This window comes from Pecten maximus, chromosome 19 (genome assembly GCF_902652985.1).
Source record: "Pecten maximus chromosome 19, xPecMax1.1, whole genome shotgun sequence".
Taxonomy (NCBI): domain Eukaryota; kingdom Metazoa; phylum Mollusca; class Bivalvia; order Pectinida; family Pectinidae; genus Pecten; species Pecten maximus.
The window spans coordinates 11,537,749-11,560,230 of NC_047033.1; the positions used below are offsets into that span (position 1 = coordinate 11,537,749).

General features: G+C 36.8%; 1 protein-coding gene across 1 annotated transcript in view; it reads left to right on the forward strand.

Moving 5' to 3' along the window:
- Positions 1-22,482, forward strand: part of LOC117317872 (titin-like) — a 136,338-nt gene that overhangs the window by 57,325 nt on the left and 56,531 nt on the right. Inside the window, 31 exon segments of the mRNA XM_033872833.1 lie at positions 134-400; positions 609-875; positions 1,488-1,757; positions 2,308-2,595; positions 3,045-3,341; positions 3,568-3,870; positions 4,280-4,347; positions 4,349-4,583; positions 4,701-4,815; positions 4,981-5,153; positions 5,547-5,834; positions 6,149-6,451; positions 6,822-7,124; positions 7,477-7,782; positions 8,001-8,112; positions 8,590-8,762; positions 9,110-9,397; positions 9,737-10,042; positions 12,821-13,126; positions 13,361-13,660; positions 13,925-14,227; positions 14,434-14,739; positions 15,226-15,528; positions 15,954-16,256; positions 16,472-16,777; positions 17,017-17,319; positions 19,756-19,847; positions 19,849-20,059; positions 20,329-20,934; positions 21,177-21,479; positions 21,854-22,159. Coding sequence (XP_033728724.1) covers positions 134-400; positions 609-875; positions 1,488-1,757; positions 2,308-2,595; positions 3,045-3,341; positions 3,568-3,870; positions 4,280-4,347; positions 4,349-4,583; positions 4,701-4,815; positions 4,981-5,153; positions 5,547-5,834; positions 6,149-6,451; positions 6,822-7,124; positions 7,477-7,782; positions 8,001-8,112; positions 8,590-8,762; positions 9,110-9,397; positions 9,737-10,042; positions 12,821-13,126; positions 13,361-13,660; positions 13,925-14,227; positions 14,434-14,739; positions 15,226-15,528; positions 15,954-16,256; positions 16,472-16,777; positions 17,017-17,319; positions 19,756-19,847; positions 19,849-20,059; positions 20,329-20,934; positions 21,177-21,479; positions 21,854-22,159 — 8,310 coding nt within the window.

Consider the following 22,482-nt stretch of genomic DNA (forward strand, 5'->3'; position numbering starts at 1 on the left):
GGTAATTCATCATTAATTAATAAGTTTCAGAAATACATTTCACTTACTGTAAATTATTAATTTAGCTGATACTTTTTACACCCTACCATAAGAAATTATCACTAATTGTGCTGTTACCTTACACTCCCTACAGAAATACCACTCAAGATAGTTAAACCTCTGACTGACACAGAAATCTTTGAAAAGGAAGAAATGACCTTCACCTGTGAGGTGAACAAGGCCAATGTCAAGGCCACCTGGCACAAGGATGGATTAGAAATTGTGCCATCTGACCATATCCATGTGGTTGCTAAAGAAATGGTTCACACATTGAAAATCACAGATGCCAAATTAGATGACGGTGCAATCTACCTTTGCCAGCTTGAAGATAAGAAAACTACAGCTACACTTACCGTTAAAGGTAATAAAAGCAACAGTAATTTCACAAAAATTCTTAAAACTTTAACATTGATTCAGAATAAAAGAATACGGAAATCATGTTTAAATCCTGCCCTCTGAAAGTTAATTGAGCCCTATGAATGATATTTGAGCTCTTCTGTGAAGTTTTTCTTTGAAAATTTGATAAACTTGGAACAGATTCTTATCTTCGAAATGTTTGACTTCTGTAGAAGAGCCCCTGCAGTTCATCAAGCCTCTGGGAGATGTTGAGGTTATGGAAGGAAAGACTGCTGTACTGGAGTGCATTGTGTCCCGGCCAAATCTCAAGTCCACCTGGTTGTGTGAGGGCAAACCAGTGACCGCTAGTGACCGCGTCAAGATGACCAGTCATGACAACATCCACACACTGACCATCACAGCTGCTGAATTGGACGATGAAGCAGAATACACAATCAACGTAATGGATACTCTTTCAACAGGAGCAATCTTTGTGGAAGGTATGAATTTGTCATCAATAATGCTACACCGTGATAATAGTTTAATTTAAACAAGGAGAAGCATGGAACTACAGGTTTCCTCTCTGTCTGTTGTTGTATGTATTTAGGTAACATCAAAGTTTGTCAGTTCTCTAGCAGCTTCAATTCTTGAGTTTTTTTTTTTTATCTAACTTCACACAATGATAAAGGACCATGATACCTGGGTATCTTAGACAAGTTCATGTTTAGGGTTTTTGGGTGAGGGTCAAGGTCACTGTTACTATTTTTAGCAGGGCCTATAGGGGATATGTATTGCTGTAGAAATACCCTATATGCTTGTTTATTCTTTCTTATATTCATGAGATAAAAAAATCGTGATTTCTTAATTTATGGCAATGATAAGAAAAAAATGTTAGGAAAGTTTCAAGGTCATGTTAAATATAGTCATTGTGTAAATAAAAAGTTGTTTGAAATAGGATTTTTTTTTTATTCCTAGAACAAAATATAAATCTTCAGTGTTATGTCCTGTTTGAATTTTTTATCTGAATTTTAACTAAAAAAATTTTTATGTATCATTGTTAAGAAAAAAATTGATGATAGTCATAACAATGTTAAATTTATCTGCACCCACAGAGGAGCCAGTGGACTTTATCCGTAAGCTAGAAAATCTTGAGGTACACACTATTCCATCTTCTGCAACCTTTGAGGCAGAGGTCACCAAAGCTGACCTTGTAGGCAAATGGTTCCGGGATGGTAAACCCATCGCAGAATCTGACAAATACAAGATGGAGGTGGTGGGTACTGTACACCGCCTGACAATCAATGATATTGACGGAGAGGATGAAGCCGACTACAAAGTGGTTGTCAGGGGCAAGAAATCTGAGGCAGAGCTCATAGTTGAAGGTATATATCTAAAGTATTGTGTTTTCAGGTTATTGAAAATACCATATTTATGCTAAAATGGGCCCCCTTCTCAAGTGTAAATAAGCACCCTCTCCTAGTGTAAAAGTTCAGTATTAAAGTTCGAGGAAGGCTTACCTGGTATTTCTGAACCAATTTTAACGTACTATTTTAAAATCAACGATTCTGCAAAAACTCGGAAGGGGGATTATTTATGGTCAGGGGATTATTTGTAGATAAATACAGTACATTGTACCTACATTGAAGTAATTTGGAATATTCATTTTGAATGCTATAAAAAATGATGATAAAATTAAAATCATGTGTTTTCTCTTCAAAAGATTTGTGCAAAAACAATAGGAAAATTTGTGAAATTGAAATATATGATTGATGGATTTATCACATGAAGATTATACTAGAATGTGTTTTACCACTCATAATAATTCAGAAAGATAAATTATGCTCTTGTAAATTCCTTAAAGGAGATAACTCTGCATATTGTTTAGAGTAGCATATACCCTTAAGATAAATGAAATAATCTGTTCTATTCCAGTGCCTCCTGAACTGTTCCTTGACAAGGCTTATGAGGAAGAAGTCATTCTAAAGGCCGGTCAGTCCACAGCCTTCGAGATTCCATTCAAGGCCAATCCCCAGCCATCGGTCACCTGGTCATTCAATGACCAGTCAATGCCGGAGGACAAGAGAATCGAAGTCCAGTCCATCTACAATATGACTACAATGCGTCTGGCCAAGGCCAAGCGCACAGACACCGGAAACTACACACTGACTTTACAGAATCAGTCTGGCAAAGCTGCTGTCACCATCAAGCTCAAAGTATTAGGTAGGATTAAGGTTTAATCAGCGTTACCTTAGTAAGGTCACGGTAAAAAATTTAGTTCTTTATGAGGTCAATGTTGAGATCAGTATCGTTCAGTCAAATCTAAGTCCCCATTTAACTAAAGGTACAATGTAGGGTCAATGTCAAATCACATAGTTGGATTCTAGTATAAAAAAACTTCAAGGTCAATTTACTAGGGAAAAGGTCAAGGTTATAAAGGTCATCATAAAACTGGAGATGGTAAGCACAAGTATTGATACTGAATAGTAGTTCAGTATTTGAAGGGAAAGTCTTGGCACGTGCTATTTTTCAGCAGGAGAAATAAGCTTGTTGGTGTATCACGATTTTGATTTTATGGTAACTGATCCTACAGGAATTTAATTTGGTAGAAATATTTGCTGTTAATAAAATGTTGTATTTTTTCATGTAACTCTCAATATCTTATGCTTTAGACAAACCAAGCGTCCCCAGGAACTTTGCACCAAAGGATGTCACTGCAGAGTCCGTGCCGTTGGTATGGGAAACCCCAGAGGACGATGGAGGAAGTCCGATCACAGAATACATCATAGAGAAACGCGAGGCTAACCGTCGTTCATGGTCCGAGATCGGTACAACATTAGAGACGCAGTTTGTAGCCACTAAGCTTCTCGAAGGCAACCAGTACTTGTTCAGAGTATTTGCCAAGAATGACATTGGATTGAGCGAACCAGCTGAGCTCACCGATGCAGTGACAGCGAAGAATCCATTCAGTAAGTCTAGATTCTGGAGTTACAATTAAAATAATTATCACTTTTTACCCAATGTCTTTCGTAGTACCTGATTGCCTGAAAAGAGGTCAAATGACTCTCACACCCGCCCCAACTTCCAACCAAGTATTCATCAACAGGCTTTAATTATTTCTCTTTATGACTTTGAACTAATTTTTTTAAGAAGAAATTTGAACAAAATATAAAATCACCTATAATTTGTTTACAGCCGTGCCCGATGCACCAAATGCTCCCGTACCGTCAGATGTGATGAAGAAGTCTGCCACAGTATCATGGCAACCACCAGCCAATGATGGTGGCTCTCCTGTGATTGGCTACTACCTGGAACGTATGTCAGGGTTCAGTCCACGCTGGGTACGTTCTGTACACGACACTATCCCCGACACATGGTACAACATGACTGATCTGATGGAGGATAACACTTACCAGTTCCGTGTGATAGCGGTCAACAAAGCTGGCGAAAGTGAGCCAAGTCCACCATCCGATACTATCACAGCCAAAGATCCATTTGGTACGATTTCTTCCCTATGATATTGTCACAGACTTTTATGTAAATTTTTTATCAACTTGATAGAGAGATGTAATTATATCACAATTAGTATATTAAGACAATTGTAATTCTTCTAATAAAACACATTCTACCATCAAAAGGGATGAAGTTATAATTAATCCTGATGCAATAATTGAATATTAAAAAGTAAAAATTTCAAAAAATGAAAGTAAACAAGTTGCTTTAATTTTCAACAAAATATAAGAGCTATTGTATGATTTTCTAGGTATTAAATATACAGTGTACTGTATACAATAAGGACATGCCCAACTATATTGTTCTGACCATGTTTTACAGATCAGTAACAATGTTTCATTGTCATACAACATGCCCGCCCTTTCGAGTCAAAGTTTACATATTCTATTTATAGACAAGCCTGGACCACCTAGTACACCAGAAATTATGGGAACCGACAGCTCGTCTGTCGCGCTCAAATGGGACACCACCAGAGGATGATGGTGGTTCTCCAGTATTCAACTACGTCATTGAGTACCGACTTGTAGGTGCCTTCCGTTGGACGACAGCCAATGAAACTGCAGTCCCAGAGACTACATTCAGTGTGACTGGGCTAAAGGAAGGATCAAATTACGAGTTCCGGGTCAGCGCAGAAAACAAAGCTGGAGTTGGTCAACCGTCACCACCTACGAAACCTGTCAAAGTACAGGCTCCAATTGGTAAGTATGTTTTAGATATATCAATGAATAGAAGATTTATTAGAATGCTGTCATTTTTAACTGATACCTATATAGCCGAGATGTTTTAACATTGTGATTTACCTTTTCTTTCCACAGTTGGTGTCGCACCACAGCTTCTTGAACCACTTCAGGATACTGTTGTCGTGGCACCAAAAGATGCCATCTTGGAATGTGACCTTGACCTTGGAGAGCCAGAATCTGAAATTAAATGGTCAGTATTATACTGCGACAACCCAATTTCCATTAGAATGAATGAGTTCTTCAGTCTGATCTAATTGAATGATGACAATTTCATAAAGATTCATTTCATATTAAATATTGTAAATGTTGGAACGATTCAGGCTCTGAATTCTGACCTCTTTGACCTCTATTTTAGGTTCAAGGGTACAGTACCGGTAGAAAAGAGTCCTAAGTACGAGATGAGTTATGAGGACGAGATCGCTGCCCTCGTAATCCATGACACGGCTCCTGAGGATGCTGATGTCTACCGTTGCCAGGCTGCCAATGTGATTGGACAGGTCCAGACCACAGGAACACTATCTGTACACAGTGAGCAGACATTTTTTATACTCTCTAAGCAAATACAGCATGTCATAGTCTCTAAACTGGATCTGAACTCCATTCCATTGAAATTAAAGCTCCAGTTTAACTCCAGTTCTGAAGTTGGTAGCTATGTAATTATGCATTATAAAAAAAATCATTGTAGTTGCAAGGTTTGGCGTTTCCTAGCCCAAATCAAGAGTTTAATTCTAAAACAGAACTTTGTAGCCTCAAAGCTTCATGGCCTAATATTTCATTGCTTCTTGACGATAGTTCAGGTCCACTTTGTATGATTTGGAAGAAAACTGACGTGGCACGTCATGAGATACGTAAAATCATACGTCATTATCTTACTCTCAACAACATATTACAACATCGTCGTAATTATCATACAATTTACAGCCCATCCCAAACTTGAGTACGACAACAAGCTGAAGAGCAAACAGATACTGAAGGCCGGATCAACACTGACGGTGGAGGTAAACATTAGTGGTATCCCCTTGCCCAAGGTCGTGTGGCAGAAGGATGGCCAGCCCATAGAAAAGTCGCCACGTCTTAGCATCGACATCACAGAGGAAGTCTCCACTCTCAAAATCAAAAATGCCATCCAGGACGATACTGGTGTCTACAATATTGTAGCGGAAAACACTGTAGGAAAGGCTGAAGCCAGCTTCGATATTAACGTCAGAGGTACATCATTATATTCTCTTGATGATGAAATATATTTGTAAATATTTGCTGCATGGTTTTCTTGGTGAAGGATGCACATTTTACTTGTATACAGAAAAAAATGTTGCATTGATAATTTTTAAATAATATACATGTTACGTTTTTTCATTTACAGAGTAGTATAATTGGGAACACCTGCTGAGTATTAAGGTCATCATCCACTTTTAGTTTTCTCCCTTTCCTTAAAGGGATGCCCAATAACCACCCCCCCCCCCCCAAATATTTGTGTTAACCTGCTTTGATCATTTCCTAAATTTGCTTGATCTCTATTGTAGACAAGCCGTCGAAACCTAACAACCTTCACGTTGTGGAGGTGATGAAGGATACTGTTGTTATTGAGTGGGAGAAGCCTACCAGTGACGGAGGTGCTGAAATCACCGCCTACATCGTAGAGAAACGCGACGCTAAACGCAACACCTGGGCAACTTGCCAGAACGTCAGTGGAAGTACAACAACATTCGCTGTGGAGAAACTTCTTGAAGGCAATGAATACTTTTTCCAGGTCTCTGCTCAGAACGAGGTCGGAACAAGTGAACCAGCTACCATGGATGAAGGAACGATTGCCAAGAGTCCCTTCGGTAATATTTAGCTATTATCAGACCAAACATGTTCAGAATATTAAATGTTATTCAGGTTAAGAAAACAAACCAGAATTTTTTATCATTATATCAGTATTTTTGAGATTATTATGATTATTTTCATGAAAAAAAGGAAGTATATTCAAACCATACTTATTTTTTTGAAATAATGTTTTAGCACCTTATTGAATTTTAGCGAGATCATGATCATGCTGTTTGTTGCATCCAGATTGTAATGTTTCCAAATCAAAAGTATTGAAATAAGATTACCGCTTAAATATGATAACCTCTGCACTAAGATTTCCATAAAGATATTAGATATTAATGGAATGTTTTGATTAACAGTTTGTCATCATTTCAACATTTACAGATGCTCCGGACTCGCCTATAAACCTAAAGGCAACCGACACCACCCCAGAGACTGTATCCTTGACTTGGGATGCTCCATTGAAAGATGGTGGCTCTCCAGTCACTGGATACATCGTAGAAAAACGTCACATGGAGACAACCCGCTGGTCTAAATGTAACAAGAAAGCTGAACCGGACACTGTCTTTACCGTCACCGACCTTATCGAGGACAGCGACTATGAATTCCGCGTGTCTGCTGAGAACATTGTTGGCCTCAGTAAACCCTGTCAACCAATTGGACCAATCAGAGCCAAGCTTCCATATGGTAAGTGACCAATCAAATATATATGGTTATATAGCTTAATTTTAAGATTTGATATGTATTAGGATTCTGAGTATTAGGAAATCTACCTCTTAGGATAGAATGATATTTCTTTACTTATTTTATTATCAATTTAATTTTCAAATGAATAAAATGTTTTTCATAATGAAATATCAAAACTTTGAAGAAAGGATAATTCAGGATCGAACCTTAGATCATATTAAAGTCATTACAGAGTATTGGAGAGTACTTCTGAAGTTGACAGCCTGACTTAATGTAAACAAAGAGTATCTATGATAATCTTAATACAGCCGGTGATATATTACAATCCTGGATTTTCATTCTGTTTCTACAGATAAACCAGAAGCTCCAGGCAAACCAGAGGTGCTTGAAGTCACCAAGAACACTGCATCACTGAAATGGACGCCCCCTGTCAAAGACGGCGGCGATGCCATCTTTAACTATATTGTCGAATGTCGCCCGGAGACATCCATTAAGTGGATATTAGCCAGTCAGAACATTCGCGTGGATGATACCAAATTTGTTGCGACGGATCTTGTCGAGGGCATGCAGTACGAATTCCGTGTCTATGCTGAGAACAGAGCAGGTGTCGGTCCAGCCTCCCCACCATCAGACAGAGTTCTTATCAAGGAACCAATCGGTATGTCCTTCTTGTATGATCGTTGTTTCCTGTATATCTTATATATTTACAGAATTTGGTTTCTCAGATGTTTGTATGTCATGTCTATCTTGTTTAATATCTGATTCATGGAAATATTCATTTAAATATAAAATGTCATTTGTTTCCACCTTGTATTTCAAGTGACACATCACTATCATTATGTTCTACTTGAATTTTGATGTATTTTATTTTTCCAGTCGGAGAGGCTCCGTCTGTTTTGGAAGGACTTCCTGACCTTACTCATCTGGTAGGAGAGACTGCCACCCTTGAGTGTAAAATCTCCGGCAAACCAGAACCAACTCTCAAATGGTAAGTTGTGGCAACACGTGAGAAAAAAAAACCTTTGTAGCTGAATAAATCACAATATGGTTTCAGAGAGCTGTGGACCCAGAGAAACTCTCAATGGTATATTGTCCAAACATGAAATAGTTTTACAACACTCGATAAAACATGAAAATATTGTCGTAGATTTAAAGAATTTCAATTTAGCATTAGGCATATGATACACCATATGGAATCCCATAGAATGGTCAGCTAAGTGATTATCATTTTAAAGAATAGGATTTTTTTTTTTCTATCATGTTCTTTTTTATTTGTATAAAACCACAGGAACTATGCCAAGATTCCAAAACGATTGTCTATATATATATGTATTACTATTATAGAGGTTGGGCAATATATGTACTAAGTCCCTGTGTAAAAGTCAATAATTCAATTATATTTAATTTTTAAGCAGAGCTGCTTTTCAAATAATCGGCTATTAATGGTTCTGTCTTCAATTTGCAGGTCTAAAGATCATCATGAGCTTGCAGAGAGTAAGAAGTTTGAGATGTCCTATGCTGACCTCGCTGCTTCCCTGACAATTCGCCAGGTGACAGAGAAAGACATGGGCAGTTACAGCTGTGAAGCTTCCAATGACCTGGGATCTGTGTCCACTACTGGTCAAGTAGAGATTCAGGGTATGTTACACTATGGTTCCATTGGTCAATTTCACCATTAGGTAGTGGATGGCCCAACAAGACTTTATTGGTAAAAATTTGTTCATTAGTTTTCATTTCAGATTTTTTTTACAAAAATTATGATGTTGTTAAATTTGTGGGCATATTAAGTTACTTGTAATCGAGACTATTTTTTTCTTGATAACAGCTCAGCCTTAGTATAACTCATAGAGAATATTAACTCTCATAATCCTTTATGAAGGGTTGCTTTATCAAATGATTCAGGTGAAATTGCAGTTTTTGTTCCATTTGATTGCCTTCCAACATTTTGCCGAAAACGATATTCATTATTTGTATTGTCATTTCAGCTCCACCCACCATTGAATATGACAACAAATACCGTGACCTTTTGACCTTACAAGCAGGCTCATCCTTGAAGATCCCTGTAACAATCACGGGCCTTCCCAAACCCACTGTTACCTGGGGTAAAGATGACACAGCTCTCAAGACATCAACAAGAGTCAGTTTTGACAAGACTGAGAAGGGCTCAACCCTGTTCATCAAGAAACTGACTCGTGAGGATGATGGTCTTTATTACATCAAGGCCGAGAATGAAGCTGGTGAAGAGAAGGCTAGCTTTGACGTAGAAGTCATTGGTAAGTATCCTAGAATAAGCCATATTAATTGTCACTAAACAAAGGGTTGGGCTTATCACAGTAGAGTGATTAGCATATGTCAGAATTTCCACTGAACTGCAGTAGATATGGGTGGGCTTATTTTCAGACATGGACTCATTGCTTGGTAAAGTTGGATATAATAATTTAGATTTTTATTTACAAAACTGTTTCTGTTTTTACTAACAAATTTTGTCTTGTCAATATTATGATTTTTGCAAGTAAAATAAGAAATTAATTTTAATCAACACACAAGATAGAAATACTGTGTTATATTATTTCTATTTTATGCATATATTACTGGGTTATTTCCCTTTGCAGATGTGCCAAGCCCACCAGAGGGCCCCGTGCAGGTCACAGATATAGATGTAGACCGTGCCACATTGACTTGGCAGAAGTCGAAGGATGATGGTGGATCCCCAATCAAAACATATACTGTGGAACGCCGCGAAGCTGGCAGATCTACATGGACACGCCAGGAAATTCAAAATGCACCAGTTCTCACAATCACTCCGACCGATCTCCAGGTTGGCAAGGAATACTTGTTCCGATTCTTCGCTGAAAACGAGGTTGGCATGTCCAGTCCTCTGGAGATGGATGAACCTGTTATTCCGAAGAGTCCGTTCGGTAGGTGGACATTGATGCATGAAATGTGGTCGCTGAAGCGTGAACACGATTGTCAATCGTCATCAAGACTGATTTGTTTTTGAGTGCTTACCCTAACAGTGTTTGACATGAACGTAGCCTGCTGTGTAATACCTGTAATAGATAGAGATCAAATGTTCAAAGTGGGTTCAGCTTCATAATAAAGATTACAGATATTCTTGACATTTCCTCATACGTTATTAAAACAAGGAATATATATATAAACTCTAACTTGAAAATGCTGATTATCCCTACTTTGGACATTAGACTTAGTTTTCAAATTCCTGACTGTATCCCCCCACAGACCTATCAGACCATTGCTTTAGAAGAGGTTTGGTCGAATATTTTGGAAAAAGTATTTTTGATGTCATAATAATTTGAGCAGTATTTATATCTATAGGTATATGAACTTGTTTAGACTTTCATGAAAGGTATTACATATATATCAACCTTTCCTGTGAAATGTTGATCTGTATTTCAATTATAATGTTGATTAAAAGAAACAAGATGAATAAGCTTGTTATGATGAATCTCAAAAATATTTACTCAAGAAAATCACTATAATCAGAGATATATTTTGCTCTTAATAGTTATCTCCTTTTAAAGCTGCCAAGTTATCTCCCTTTTCACTCATCTGTATACATTTCAAACTATAAAGGTAGTTAGATACTCCAGAAAACTGTTTCTTCTGCTTATTTCGGCATGGCTCTTTTCGACTATAATTCTTTCTATAAAGTATCAAAATTGTTTTGTCACAAAAATTGTTATTTAATGTATAAACGAACCTGGTCTATAGAGCATGTGTCTTTGTGAATTAACTGTTTGGTTGTGCTGATGTGATTTATTATTAACTAATGTGATATCAAGGTTTTGTACCTAACCACCGTACCAAAATTTATTTTCATGAGATTACTAACTATTATGCCATTTACATTATTATATTTGTTTTCTAAAAAAAAAAAGATGTGATAAACATATATTGTTTGTTTCCTTGGAAAATTAAATATTCCAGATTTACAAGATTAAAACTTGTGATAAAATAAACATGATCAAAACGCATATTATTTGTTCCAATGTCTCAAAAATTTGCATATTTATGATCGTTAAAAGAAATAGAATATTTATTGACATGTACTTTCCTTACTGTAAAAAAATATTCTGTATAAAATCTCACTGAGATGCCTGAAAAAGAATTATTATGATTGACATTTCATACATGTTACATTCCAAAAATATATCATACTTATTTTATATATGTTTATAAACATCATTATAGATGTTTGTGCTGTAAGCAATAATGAGATGATATTGATATTCCTCGGTATAAGGTATTTTATTATATAATGAGTTCTGTTAATGTTTACATAGATTTATTACACACCAGGAATTATATATTATTTTTTGCATGTTTAGTAAAATGCTAGTGCTGAAGACATTATTTACATATTCATGTTCTGTGTATTAGACATGAATATTCATTATCTTATTTGCATATCAGAGTATTATATATTCATATGAATATTCAAGAAGATTATCCTTATGCATATTCATGACCTATTTTGAATATCGCTTTAGTTTATATAAAAATAGTACTAACCTACTGAGAGGCAATAAAATTCAAATATTTTTTAATTGAAGTTTGTTGATTATTTACCAGGCACTTCTAATTATCTGTTATCACTGTCAAGATATGAATATTTGTGGAAGGAAACGAATAGCAGAACTTTTAATAGAAAATCATATCGTGGCTATCAGTGTGAAAATCCTTGACAGCTTTGACAGATATTTAACATTGTCTGCCATTGTGCTGAATTACGAAACATAAAGTTATGAATTAAAATAGGTTTCCATTTCATACGAGAGAAGTGAGTCTTAAGACATTTTCTTATTTATTTTTGAAGGCCTGTGGCAAGACGAAATGAAGTTTCATTAAACTCATATAACATGGAAACAGCAAATTGTTTTTATCACATGATCAACATGTTTTCCCATCTTTGGTATGATTACAATTAATTTTCATTTTATGGCATCACGATAGTCATATGACATGAGATCATACACAGAAATATGACATGGATGTATTTACTGAGTAGTTCATGGATCATGTGGTAAAAATTGTTTATCAATCAGAGTTCAGAGATATTTGTTCATTAAAACCTTGTATACTGCCACAAGTTGTCCAGCATAATCCCAATGTTATATGGAAAGTTTGGCAGCATAAAGAGGAAAGCATTTGAAAAAAGAATTTTTGAAAAATGAGCCATAATAAAAAGTTTTTGCAGGCAAAGTGGCAAGATAACAAGGTTTGACTGAACTTCAAAAATTCTTTTAGAGAAAAATGTGTGTAATTTCTGCATGACAATTGTGTTTATGACCTAACAAAGCATGAGAAGATTTTAGAAAGTACAGGTTGTCTGAGTGTTTGCATTGAACAAGCCAGCTGCATGACTGAGAAACATTTCGTTGATGAAGATTGGAAACTGATGGTAAGGGACTTTAATGGGTCTATTATGCAAAAACGGTTAATTTGACTCAATTGAAAGTGAGATTGGTAAAACACTTTTCTATGGAGTATTTCAAGACATGATTGACCGAACATTTGTGTAATGATTTTTTGTAAAAGTGTATTTAATATGCATTTGCAATCGCATTTTACAAACTCATATTAAATAAATAACTATGGATAATTAACAATAAATTACAATGATATTCAAAGTCAATACTAGTGCATAAAAAATTCTCCAATATAATCGTTTACAGACAAACCATCTATTCCGGTTGGACCCCTGGAAATCTTGGACATTACCGACACCAGCTGTACATTGACATGGAAACCCCCAGTATCTGATGGTGGTACGCCACTCACTGGCTACGTTGTAGAAAAGTATGACACCCGTCGTATGACATGGACAAATGTTAAGACGGTCGCTCCAGACACAACCTCATGTCCAGTTCCAAACCTGCTGGAAGGACAGGCTTATCTGTTCCGTGTGTCAGCGGTCAACAGTGTTGGTCGCGGTCAGCCACTGGTCACAGACCATGAAATCAAACCAACAAAACCAGCAAGTAAGTGTATGAATTAAAACAGAGGAATCTACATTAAATCTTACCTTTCTAGATTTCTAAGTTCTAGATTAATGACACACCTTTCTTACAAGATAAGTTCTAGATTAATGACACACCATTCTTAAATGTTTCTAGGAACAGTTCTTAACAAAATGGCATGGTTGGGGTAAACCTTGATGAAATGCATATTCAATTATGGTACAAATATCTAAAAAGAATCATTGCATTATTTAGCTCCACCAGGAAAACCTATTGGTTTCCGTGTCAACAATATCCAAGGTGACAATGTGACCCTGTACTGGAGTCCACCCAAGCGTGACGGCGGCTCTCCCATTACCAGCTACAACATCATGGTATCCAAGGACAATGGCAAAACCTGGTCTCCTGTGGAAACCGTACCAGATTCTGTAGAAAAATATGTCGTAAACAAACTGAAGGAAGACGAGCCGGTCAAGTTCCGTATCTCAGCAGTGAATGCTGTGGGAGAGGGAGAATGGGTCGAATCTGACTCTGTCACTCCAAAGAGGCCAATTGGTAAGGGAGATCACTCCAACCAGTAATGTTTAATTGGGAAATGTGGCCATATTTTTCACTTTTACCACATTGTGAAATTCCAGGATAATGTGTTGCTTATTAGCTATAATGTAAACCAATTCTCTCTGTGTAAAGGAGTTTTTATAAAACTGTTATATAAGAGAATGATGCTAGTAGAGATTCCAGTTTCCATTTTGATGATAAGTCCTCATTCACAGTACCTGATTTACATTGCTCCTAAATTACATGTATTTCCCGTATCAGGTCTACCTTCCAAACCTTTAGACGTCGAGGTAGGACAAATTCTCACAGACTCAGTAGCCCTTAGCTGGCAGCCCCCAGAGGATGACGGAGGCACCCCAATCACTGGATATGTGATCGAAAAACGTGACGCATCCCGCTCCATGTGGACAACTGTGGACCGCGTGGATAAAAATACACTCAATCTTGTAGCGACAAAATTAAATGAAGGAACAAGCTACTTCCTGCGGGTTCGTGCCGAAAACAAGGCAGGACTTGGTGAACCTCAGGGTCCCGCCAAACCTGTCATACCAAAGAACCCATATGGTAAGGGGGAGTAACTCTCAAATTGTTTAGTCATTAGAGGATATTTTACATATTTACACTTTTTTTTTTTTTTGAAAAGATATTTAACATATAAAGATGTCAATCTAAATCTGTATCCACTTCAAAGATATGTGAAACAAGTATTCATAATGGGTTATGTTTTAACCACTGACGCCTGTAATTAAGATGGTTTTGTTTTTTCACAGACAAGCCAAGCATTCCAATTGGTCCATTGGCTGTGTCCAATGTCACTGATTGCTCTGCTGACCTTGAATGGAAGCCACCGACAAGCGATGGTGACACACCAATCACTTCGTACATCATTGAATCACGTCCAACTAGTCGCATGTCCTGGTCCAGAGCTGGAGAAGTTGATGGCTCCACCACTAAGTTTACCGTACCCGAACTCACCGCTGGTACAGAGTATGTGTTCAGAGTCACGGCCGTCAACAAGGAAGGCCAAAGTCCCTGGCTGCAGGCTATTGACACTGCACTACCCAAGCGCAAGATCAGTGAGTACTGCCTAGAGGCTTCTGGCACCAGTTTTATAAATATTTCTTAACTTAAAGAAAGTCCATTTTTCCATAGGAAAGCTTTACAGAAGAAAGTCCATTTTTCCATAGGAAAGCTTTACAGAAGAACATAAAACTTTCCATGAAGACAGACAATGAATTTTGTCTCCATATTGAAATACTGTAATTATAGTTATTTTCAGGGGTCCTTTTTATTGCTATTTACAAGAATAAAATGAAATGGTGCAGATGTCTTGAAAGTAAAGTATTTTTGAGGAAGTCATACTTTATAGTGTCTGCTTCATACATTTCTTGTATTAAAACTAGGAAAATAAAAAAAAAAAAAAGATAGTAATAAAAAATGACAAACACAGTAGTTATGATTTTGGGGAACATTTCTTCTCAAAAATAAACATAGCAATAATTATTCTTGCTTGATTTGAATAAAACCATATCCTAGCTTAACTTTGGCTTTCTGTCCTTCAGACCCACCAGGACCACCAAGGTCACTCAAGGACACCAAGGTCGGTGAAGACTATGCCATTCTTCAGTGGCAGCCTCCACTTGATAACGGAGGCGGACCTATTACCGGCTACATCCTCAAGATGAGGGAAGGACCACATGGAAAATGGATCAAGGTCGAGACTTTGTCCAACATTGAAGACGACACCAAAGTTCCACGTCTTTCAGAAGGAACAGACTATTACTTCTCCATCGCTGCTGAAAATGAGGCCGGCGTCGGCGAGGCCTGTGAAACAGACAAGCCTATCACTCCCAAACGTCCTCCAGGTGAGACACATACACCAGAACAAAATGGAGTATGACTTGTAAAAAATTTTCAGAAAACCTAATTTAAGGAATTACTCCTCTTCCCGTCCTGTTCGAAACCATTCTTTGCCATATCTTGAGAACCTCTCAGCAACTTGAGTTCATATTTACACCATAGTGTCATAACATCAAGTTCTAAACCTGATCACATTCTGGTGATAATTCATCAAGGGTAAAGGGTCAAAGGTCACCTTGTGAACAGAACATTGTTGCATAAGAGCAGATTCGTTCATTGCTTACAGACATTTTCTAGTTTTCTTAATTGTCCATTGATAGATAACTTGTCAAGTTAGTATATCTGAGGTGTAACTTGTCAAGTTAGTATATCTGAGGTGACCCAGTCACTGAAGAATGCGAGTTTGGTCATAATAATTTTTGTTTTTTAGGACCTCCTGGAAAACCGATGGGACCATTGACCGTGACTGATGTTGAGAAGACCTCTGCTATGCTTCACTGGAAAGCACCTAAGAATGACGGGGGATCACCACTCACCGGTTACATTGTTGAGAAACGCGAGGGTCTCAGACCATGGACTAAAGTCGACACAGTCTCTCCTGATGTCCTTGACCTCAAGGTTAATGATCTTAAGGAGGGTACAGAGTATCTGTTCAGAGTGACCGCTGAGAACAAGATCGGTACTGGAGATGAACTTGAGGCAGATGGCACCACTGTGCCTAAATCTCTCTATGGTAAGCTGTAGAGCTTGGAAACTTGTGTGACAAGACGTTCTTTTGTTAAATCTTAATAAATGACTATTTTCAATTAAATAACTGACACAAGAACAATTTTCTTATTTATCTTCCATCATTTTATTCTGAATTTCGACATCTGGATTGTACAAACAAGACACTTGGTGCTTTGACATCAAACAATATGAAATATTTTCCATAATTTGTGTTTGTAGACAAACCTGGTAAACCAGTGGGACCTATGGAGTTCTCTAACATCTTAGCTGATTCCATTACAATGGAATGGCAGCCTCCACTGTCCGATGGCGGCCGACCCATCACTAGCTATGTTATCGAGATGCGCGATTCACGTCGCTCCACATGGAACAAGGCTGGCACTGTTGATGCTGAGAAGACCATCTTCACTGCCACTGGCCTTATGGAAGACAACGAGTACTTCTTCAGGGTCTCAGCTGTAAATGAGGAAGGTGAAGGGCCTGCCCTTGACAGTCCCGACAAGGTCATGGCAAGGAAACCTATTCGTGAGTATTACAAGAGATATTACTCCTTTCCTGGTGTACATTTCAATTATAATTTCTCATTGTTTTAGAGAAGCTGTGGATGAAAAAGTAGAAAGAACATGAATAGGGTTTGAAAAAAATAGGCTTTTGTTAACATCATAAAGGTATTATGTTTTAGAAATCAGTCCATGATAACTGAATATTTTAATTCCTGAACATGAACAAAAATTTTTACACAAAGATTTTTTCGTTACCTGCAGAACCTCCATCGGCCCCACTCAATCTGAAAACATGTGACCTCACGGAGGACAAGGTGACCTTGACCTGGGAGGAACCAAAGAACAACGGTGGTTCTAAGATCACCGGCTACAACGTAGCTATCAACGAAGACGGGTCTGATCAGTGGAAGAACATCGCAACTCTCAACCCATACGATCGTGACTACACTGTGAAAAATCTGACCACTGGTCAGCGATACTACTTCTCAATTGCGGCCGAGAACAAGGCAGGTGTCGGGGAGGTTGCTGAGATGGATAAGGCTGTCTGTCCTCAGAAAAAACCAGGTACGGTAGACATTTTGTATATCTGTGTCTCAAGCAATGGAAGTTTTTTCTGTGCTTTGTGTCTCGCTGATGGTCCTACACCCAGTACATTGGTGTTGCAATTGCTTTTTTTATTCCAGGGAAATTTTAAACATAAAGATTCAAAGTATGAACAGTTACCATTAAGTGCCCTGAAGCTCAGTTAAGTTAATATCAATGATCCTTTTGGAATTTACACAAAATCTTAGAATGAGTTGGAGATTAGATACATTTCAGCAAAAATTGGGAGGAAAAGCAAAATTAAGGAATATCTTATGAGTGAAATAGGTACCACAAAGGTGTTTGAAATGGACACTAGGTGTCTTAAGTTGAAGTTACGTGTTTAAAGCAAAAATAGGTAAACTGCAGTGTTACCTGCCTCCTGTGACGTCACCATAATGTTTGTTTCAGCCGTAGAAAAGCTTGGTAAGGTGTTTCTGTGTATTGTACGCTACGTCATATGTGTACGCTGTGTAGCTGTATGATTCATCAACTCACTTATCAATTAATAATAATTATATATGTGATTCACAAATGTCTTGGTGAACCCTCAATATCCTCAAAGATACTTCATCACCGACAATCTATACATTGTCACAATAATAAATTACTCCCACAGCAGTCGATTCCTGTTTTAAAATGATCATGATAACTTTTTGTTTTTGAGATAAAACACACACACTTTAAAATATACAGACAGAGCAGGAACATGATAAATTTCCCTGATATTTTAAATTACTTTCAAAAATAAAAATTTTCTAGAGGTGCGAGGTTTCAGTGAATGTTTGTGATCAGTTTATGTTTGTATATACTGTGAAACCTGACTTTGTCGAAATCAGAATTCAAGGCCATGAAAACATAATCCAATGTTTTGGAGTAGATATCGGATCTGTCCAGCACTACCAACGTCTATAAAGTCAGACTTCATAGTATATACTGATACATCTATCATGCTTAAACGTCTCAAATTTTTGCTTATGTATGTGTATATATGTCTAATGCATACATGTACATTGTAGTACATATTCATATATATGTTTTGAACTTACAATATGATTTTATTTATCATTGTTTTGCTTATATATATGTTAATGTAATGTCTTATGCATACATTTAATGTCTTAATATACAATATCATGTCTCATGCTTTTGTGATTGTATTTATGTCTTATGCATACATTTAATGTCTTAATATACAATATCATGTCTCATGCTTGTATGATTTATGTCTAATGCTTATGTTTTTATGTATAATACTTTCATGTATACATATGTCTTTTGCGTACAAATAGTGTTTGCCTCGTGTGTGATGAATCATAACTGATTGGACATGTACATAAACTAATGATATCATTTATACTTAGAAGTCTTCTGCAATAAATTATGATAACGAGTTTAAAAAAAACCAGACTAGAATTATAAAAAAAAATCATTGAATAAGTATTAGAGAAAATTTCGAACTACTTATTGACTGACATTTACAAAATGATTCAAAAATATGTATTATTATCTGGGTTCACCTTCACATTAATGGGACATTCCAATTTCTGTTTACTTGAAAATTCATTAATTTAAATGATTTATATTTTCTATATTTTTTCTAAGAAATAATTTAATTACTCTATCAAGAACACAATTGAAAATGATTTAATTGTACCATCAATAACACAATTGAAAATAATCTAATTATTCTATCAAGAACACAATTGAAAATGTCAAAGATACTCTTGACATATCAATTAACTGAACTGAATTTCTGCATAAGACCAACGCTCATATAAAATCCTCTATATAAACACTTACTAATCCTTCATTGAATATTATCTATTTTTTATCTACCCAAATATGTGCATTTTATTTTTTATAAACATTTCTCCCTAAACTATATTTGCATTAATTTATTTTTCAAAATTATGTCGTTGTTATAAATTATATGTTGTCCTGTAAAATATTTTTGTTGAATCTGAGCAATAATGAGTTCTATTTCTTTTCTCCATTTTCATGATTTTTATCAGCATCTTTTTCAACCAAAATATAATTCAAAATATATTTTTTATGTATATTTTAACTGTTGTATTAACCAAAGATCACTTTTATTTGAGGAAAAATATTCTAAATGTAAACTGAAACTTTTAAAAATCGAAAGTAAAAGAAAATGATTATGAGAGGGATTTATTTTGGAAAACTCTGTATAAATATTACCTTTCAGAAGCATCAAGAGGAAGTGATGTAATGATACTATTTATAGTAACATGTCAACCTGCAAGAAAATTTGTGAACGGGCACAAATACAATCTTTATAACCTTGAATAAATTGATGAAATTTGAAATAAATAATTTATCCAAAATAGGTCCTTTTGATAAGTAATATAGTTGGCCATTACTTTTTATAAAACAAAGTTATTATACAACTTTCAGAGAGACCATCACCTCCGATTGGACCAATCAAATTCTCCAACATAAACAAGACAACTGTGACATTGTCATGGCAACCAAGCAGAAATGACGGTGGGATCACCCTTGACTGCATATCACGTTGAAATGCGCGACACTCAGACAAGTCGCTGGACACCTATTGCCACAGTTACGCCTGACATTCTCACGTACTGCGCTCAGAACTTAAAGGAACAACATGAGTATGTGTTCCGTGTCTTTGCCGAGAACAGTGTTGGTAAATCAGATGCTCTGACATCAGACGTTGTGGAGGCAAAGAGTCCATTTGGTAAGTACTTTGATACACGATTGTCTAGTCGGATATATAAATGATCCAAATTGTTTTTTTTTTATGGTAAATGTTATATATCAGTAAAATACATCAATTTGTTGAATGGTTCTGGAAGAAAAATTTCTCATGCCTTCTGCCCTTTTTATATATTTACTTTTTTCTAAATTTCATATCATGTTTCACTTACAAAATGAAGTTCTCCAAGACTATTAAATGTGTAACATCTAAGCCAAGAGAGTTATGATATATAATTTGTCTAAATCCAGATAAACCTGGTAAGCCAGTAGGACCTCTGGACTACTCCAACCTTACCCATGAGTCTGTGACAATATCTTGGAAACCACCACTTAGCGATGGCGGAACTCCAATCACCAACTACATAATCGAGTCACGCGACACCAGGAGGACTACATGGTCCAAAATCGCCACTGTAGATGCCGACAAACTCACGTATGTGGCTGAAGGGTTGGCCTTGGACCAGGAATATCTTTTCCGTGTGTCTGCTGTCAATGCTGAAGGTCAAGGTCCCACTCTGGACTCACTCGACAGGGTGAAACCCCAGAAACCACTAGAGAAACCTGGACCACCACAAAATGTCAAGACATTGACTGGAAAGGCAGAAAAGGTGACTCTCTCGTGGAAACAGCCCAAGTTTGATGGCGGATCAAAGCTCACTGGATATCACATCAAGATGCGTGAAAACGGTGGCCAGTGGCGAGAGGTTGAAAATGTAGGGCCCTATGACACAGACACAGTTATTCGGGACCTCACTCCAGATGTTGAGTACATGTTTTCCGTGGCTGCGGAGAATAAGGTTGGTGTCGGAGAGGCAGCAGAGACTGATTCCCCAACTGTACTTCACAAGAAGGCTGGTGAGTTAAAATTTGTAGATTTAAAGAATTATTTTGGCACATCAAAGAGTATTTACATAATTTGATACAATGCAGTATAGAAAAAAAATATTGCTGTTGTATCATCTAGATGAAAATATTTTATGGATGTTTTCCAATTGTATAATTCCTACAAGCCATCCTAACGTCAATATTTTCCCCCTTAACTGATATGTTTTTGTTTGACAAACAAATTTAATTTGCTATCCTTATTTCAAATTCAGAGAGACCATCACCACCAGTTGGACCAATTAAATTCTCCGACATTGACAAGACAACTGTCACATTGTCATGGCAACACAGTAAGAGCGATGGTGGCTCCCCCTTGACAGGCTACATAGTGGAGATGAAGGAAGTCACTCAGTTCCGCTGGACTGAAGTCGACAAAGTCCGACCAACCATAACCAGTTACTGTGCCCAGAATCTTAAAGAGAAAAAAGACATCATATTTAGAGTCATTGCAGAAAATGCTGTCGGAAAATCCGAACCTACACAGTCTGACACTGTAACACCAAAGAGTCAATACGGTGAGTTAGCAGGGATCTTTGGTATCAGATATTATTTTGTTAGGCGAAGAGTAATCAAGGGGAATAACTCTACTTTACCAGTGCCTCCTTTGGGATCTACAGATATTCATTATTCCAGAGAAGTAAAAAAGATTTAGTAGCATGTCGGTAGATACACATGCATCTTATTGTACTGTGTTAAACAGTTTTTTTTATCAAATGTTGTATTTCAATCTTATGACAATTCACTGTTAAGATTTTAAGCTCTGACAAATTAAAATTTTTGAATTAGTAGAATTTTAGCAATTTTATCGTGATCTGATGTAGTATAAATCTATATATAGCATTTTCCATTGTACAATGTATTTTATCATGTTATATTTCCTGTACCTCAGATCTGCCTGGACGTCCTGTTGGACCAATCGTATTCTCCGATGTAACAAAGGACTCTGTGACAATGTCATGGAAACCGCCAACAGATGATGGAGGTACTCCAATCACTGGATACGTCTTGGAGGTCAAGGAGAACAGGAAGTCTGGTTGGAGTCCAGCTGGAAAGGTCACAGGTCAGAAGTTGACCTTTACCACGGAGGATGTAACCGAAAGAAACAGCTACTTCTTCAGAGTATCCGCTGTCAACATGGAAGGCCAGGGCCCAGCCTTGGAGTCCACTGACAGTGCTACACCTATGAGGCCTCTAAGTAAGTAGTGCTATCAGGCAAGCATATGGCAAATTCAAAACAGTTTTATACGTATTTCAAATTTCAATTAATGTATAAAGAATAATATTATCAAAGAAATTCATTAAGTTTTCACAATTTCTCATGCAAGCTTGGTTTCATTCTGAATTTGTCAGCAGTAAATCATGGCTATTAAGGGAAAGTGTCAAAGTTTATAAGTTGATTTAATTTGGGAATCCAGATGTTGGTTGTCTTGATAAAGAATATATATTAAAGAATGAGGACTTAAATGAAATTTTTAGCTTCTAATTTTAGTGAAATTACTCAACTTAGAATAAGAACTC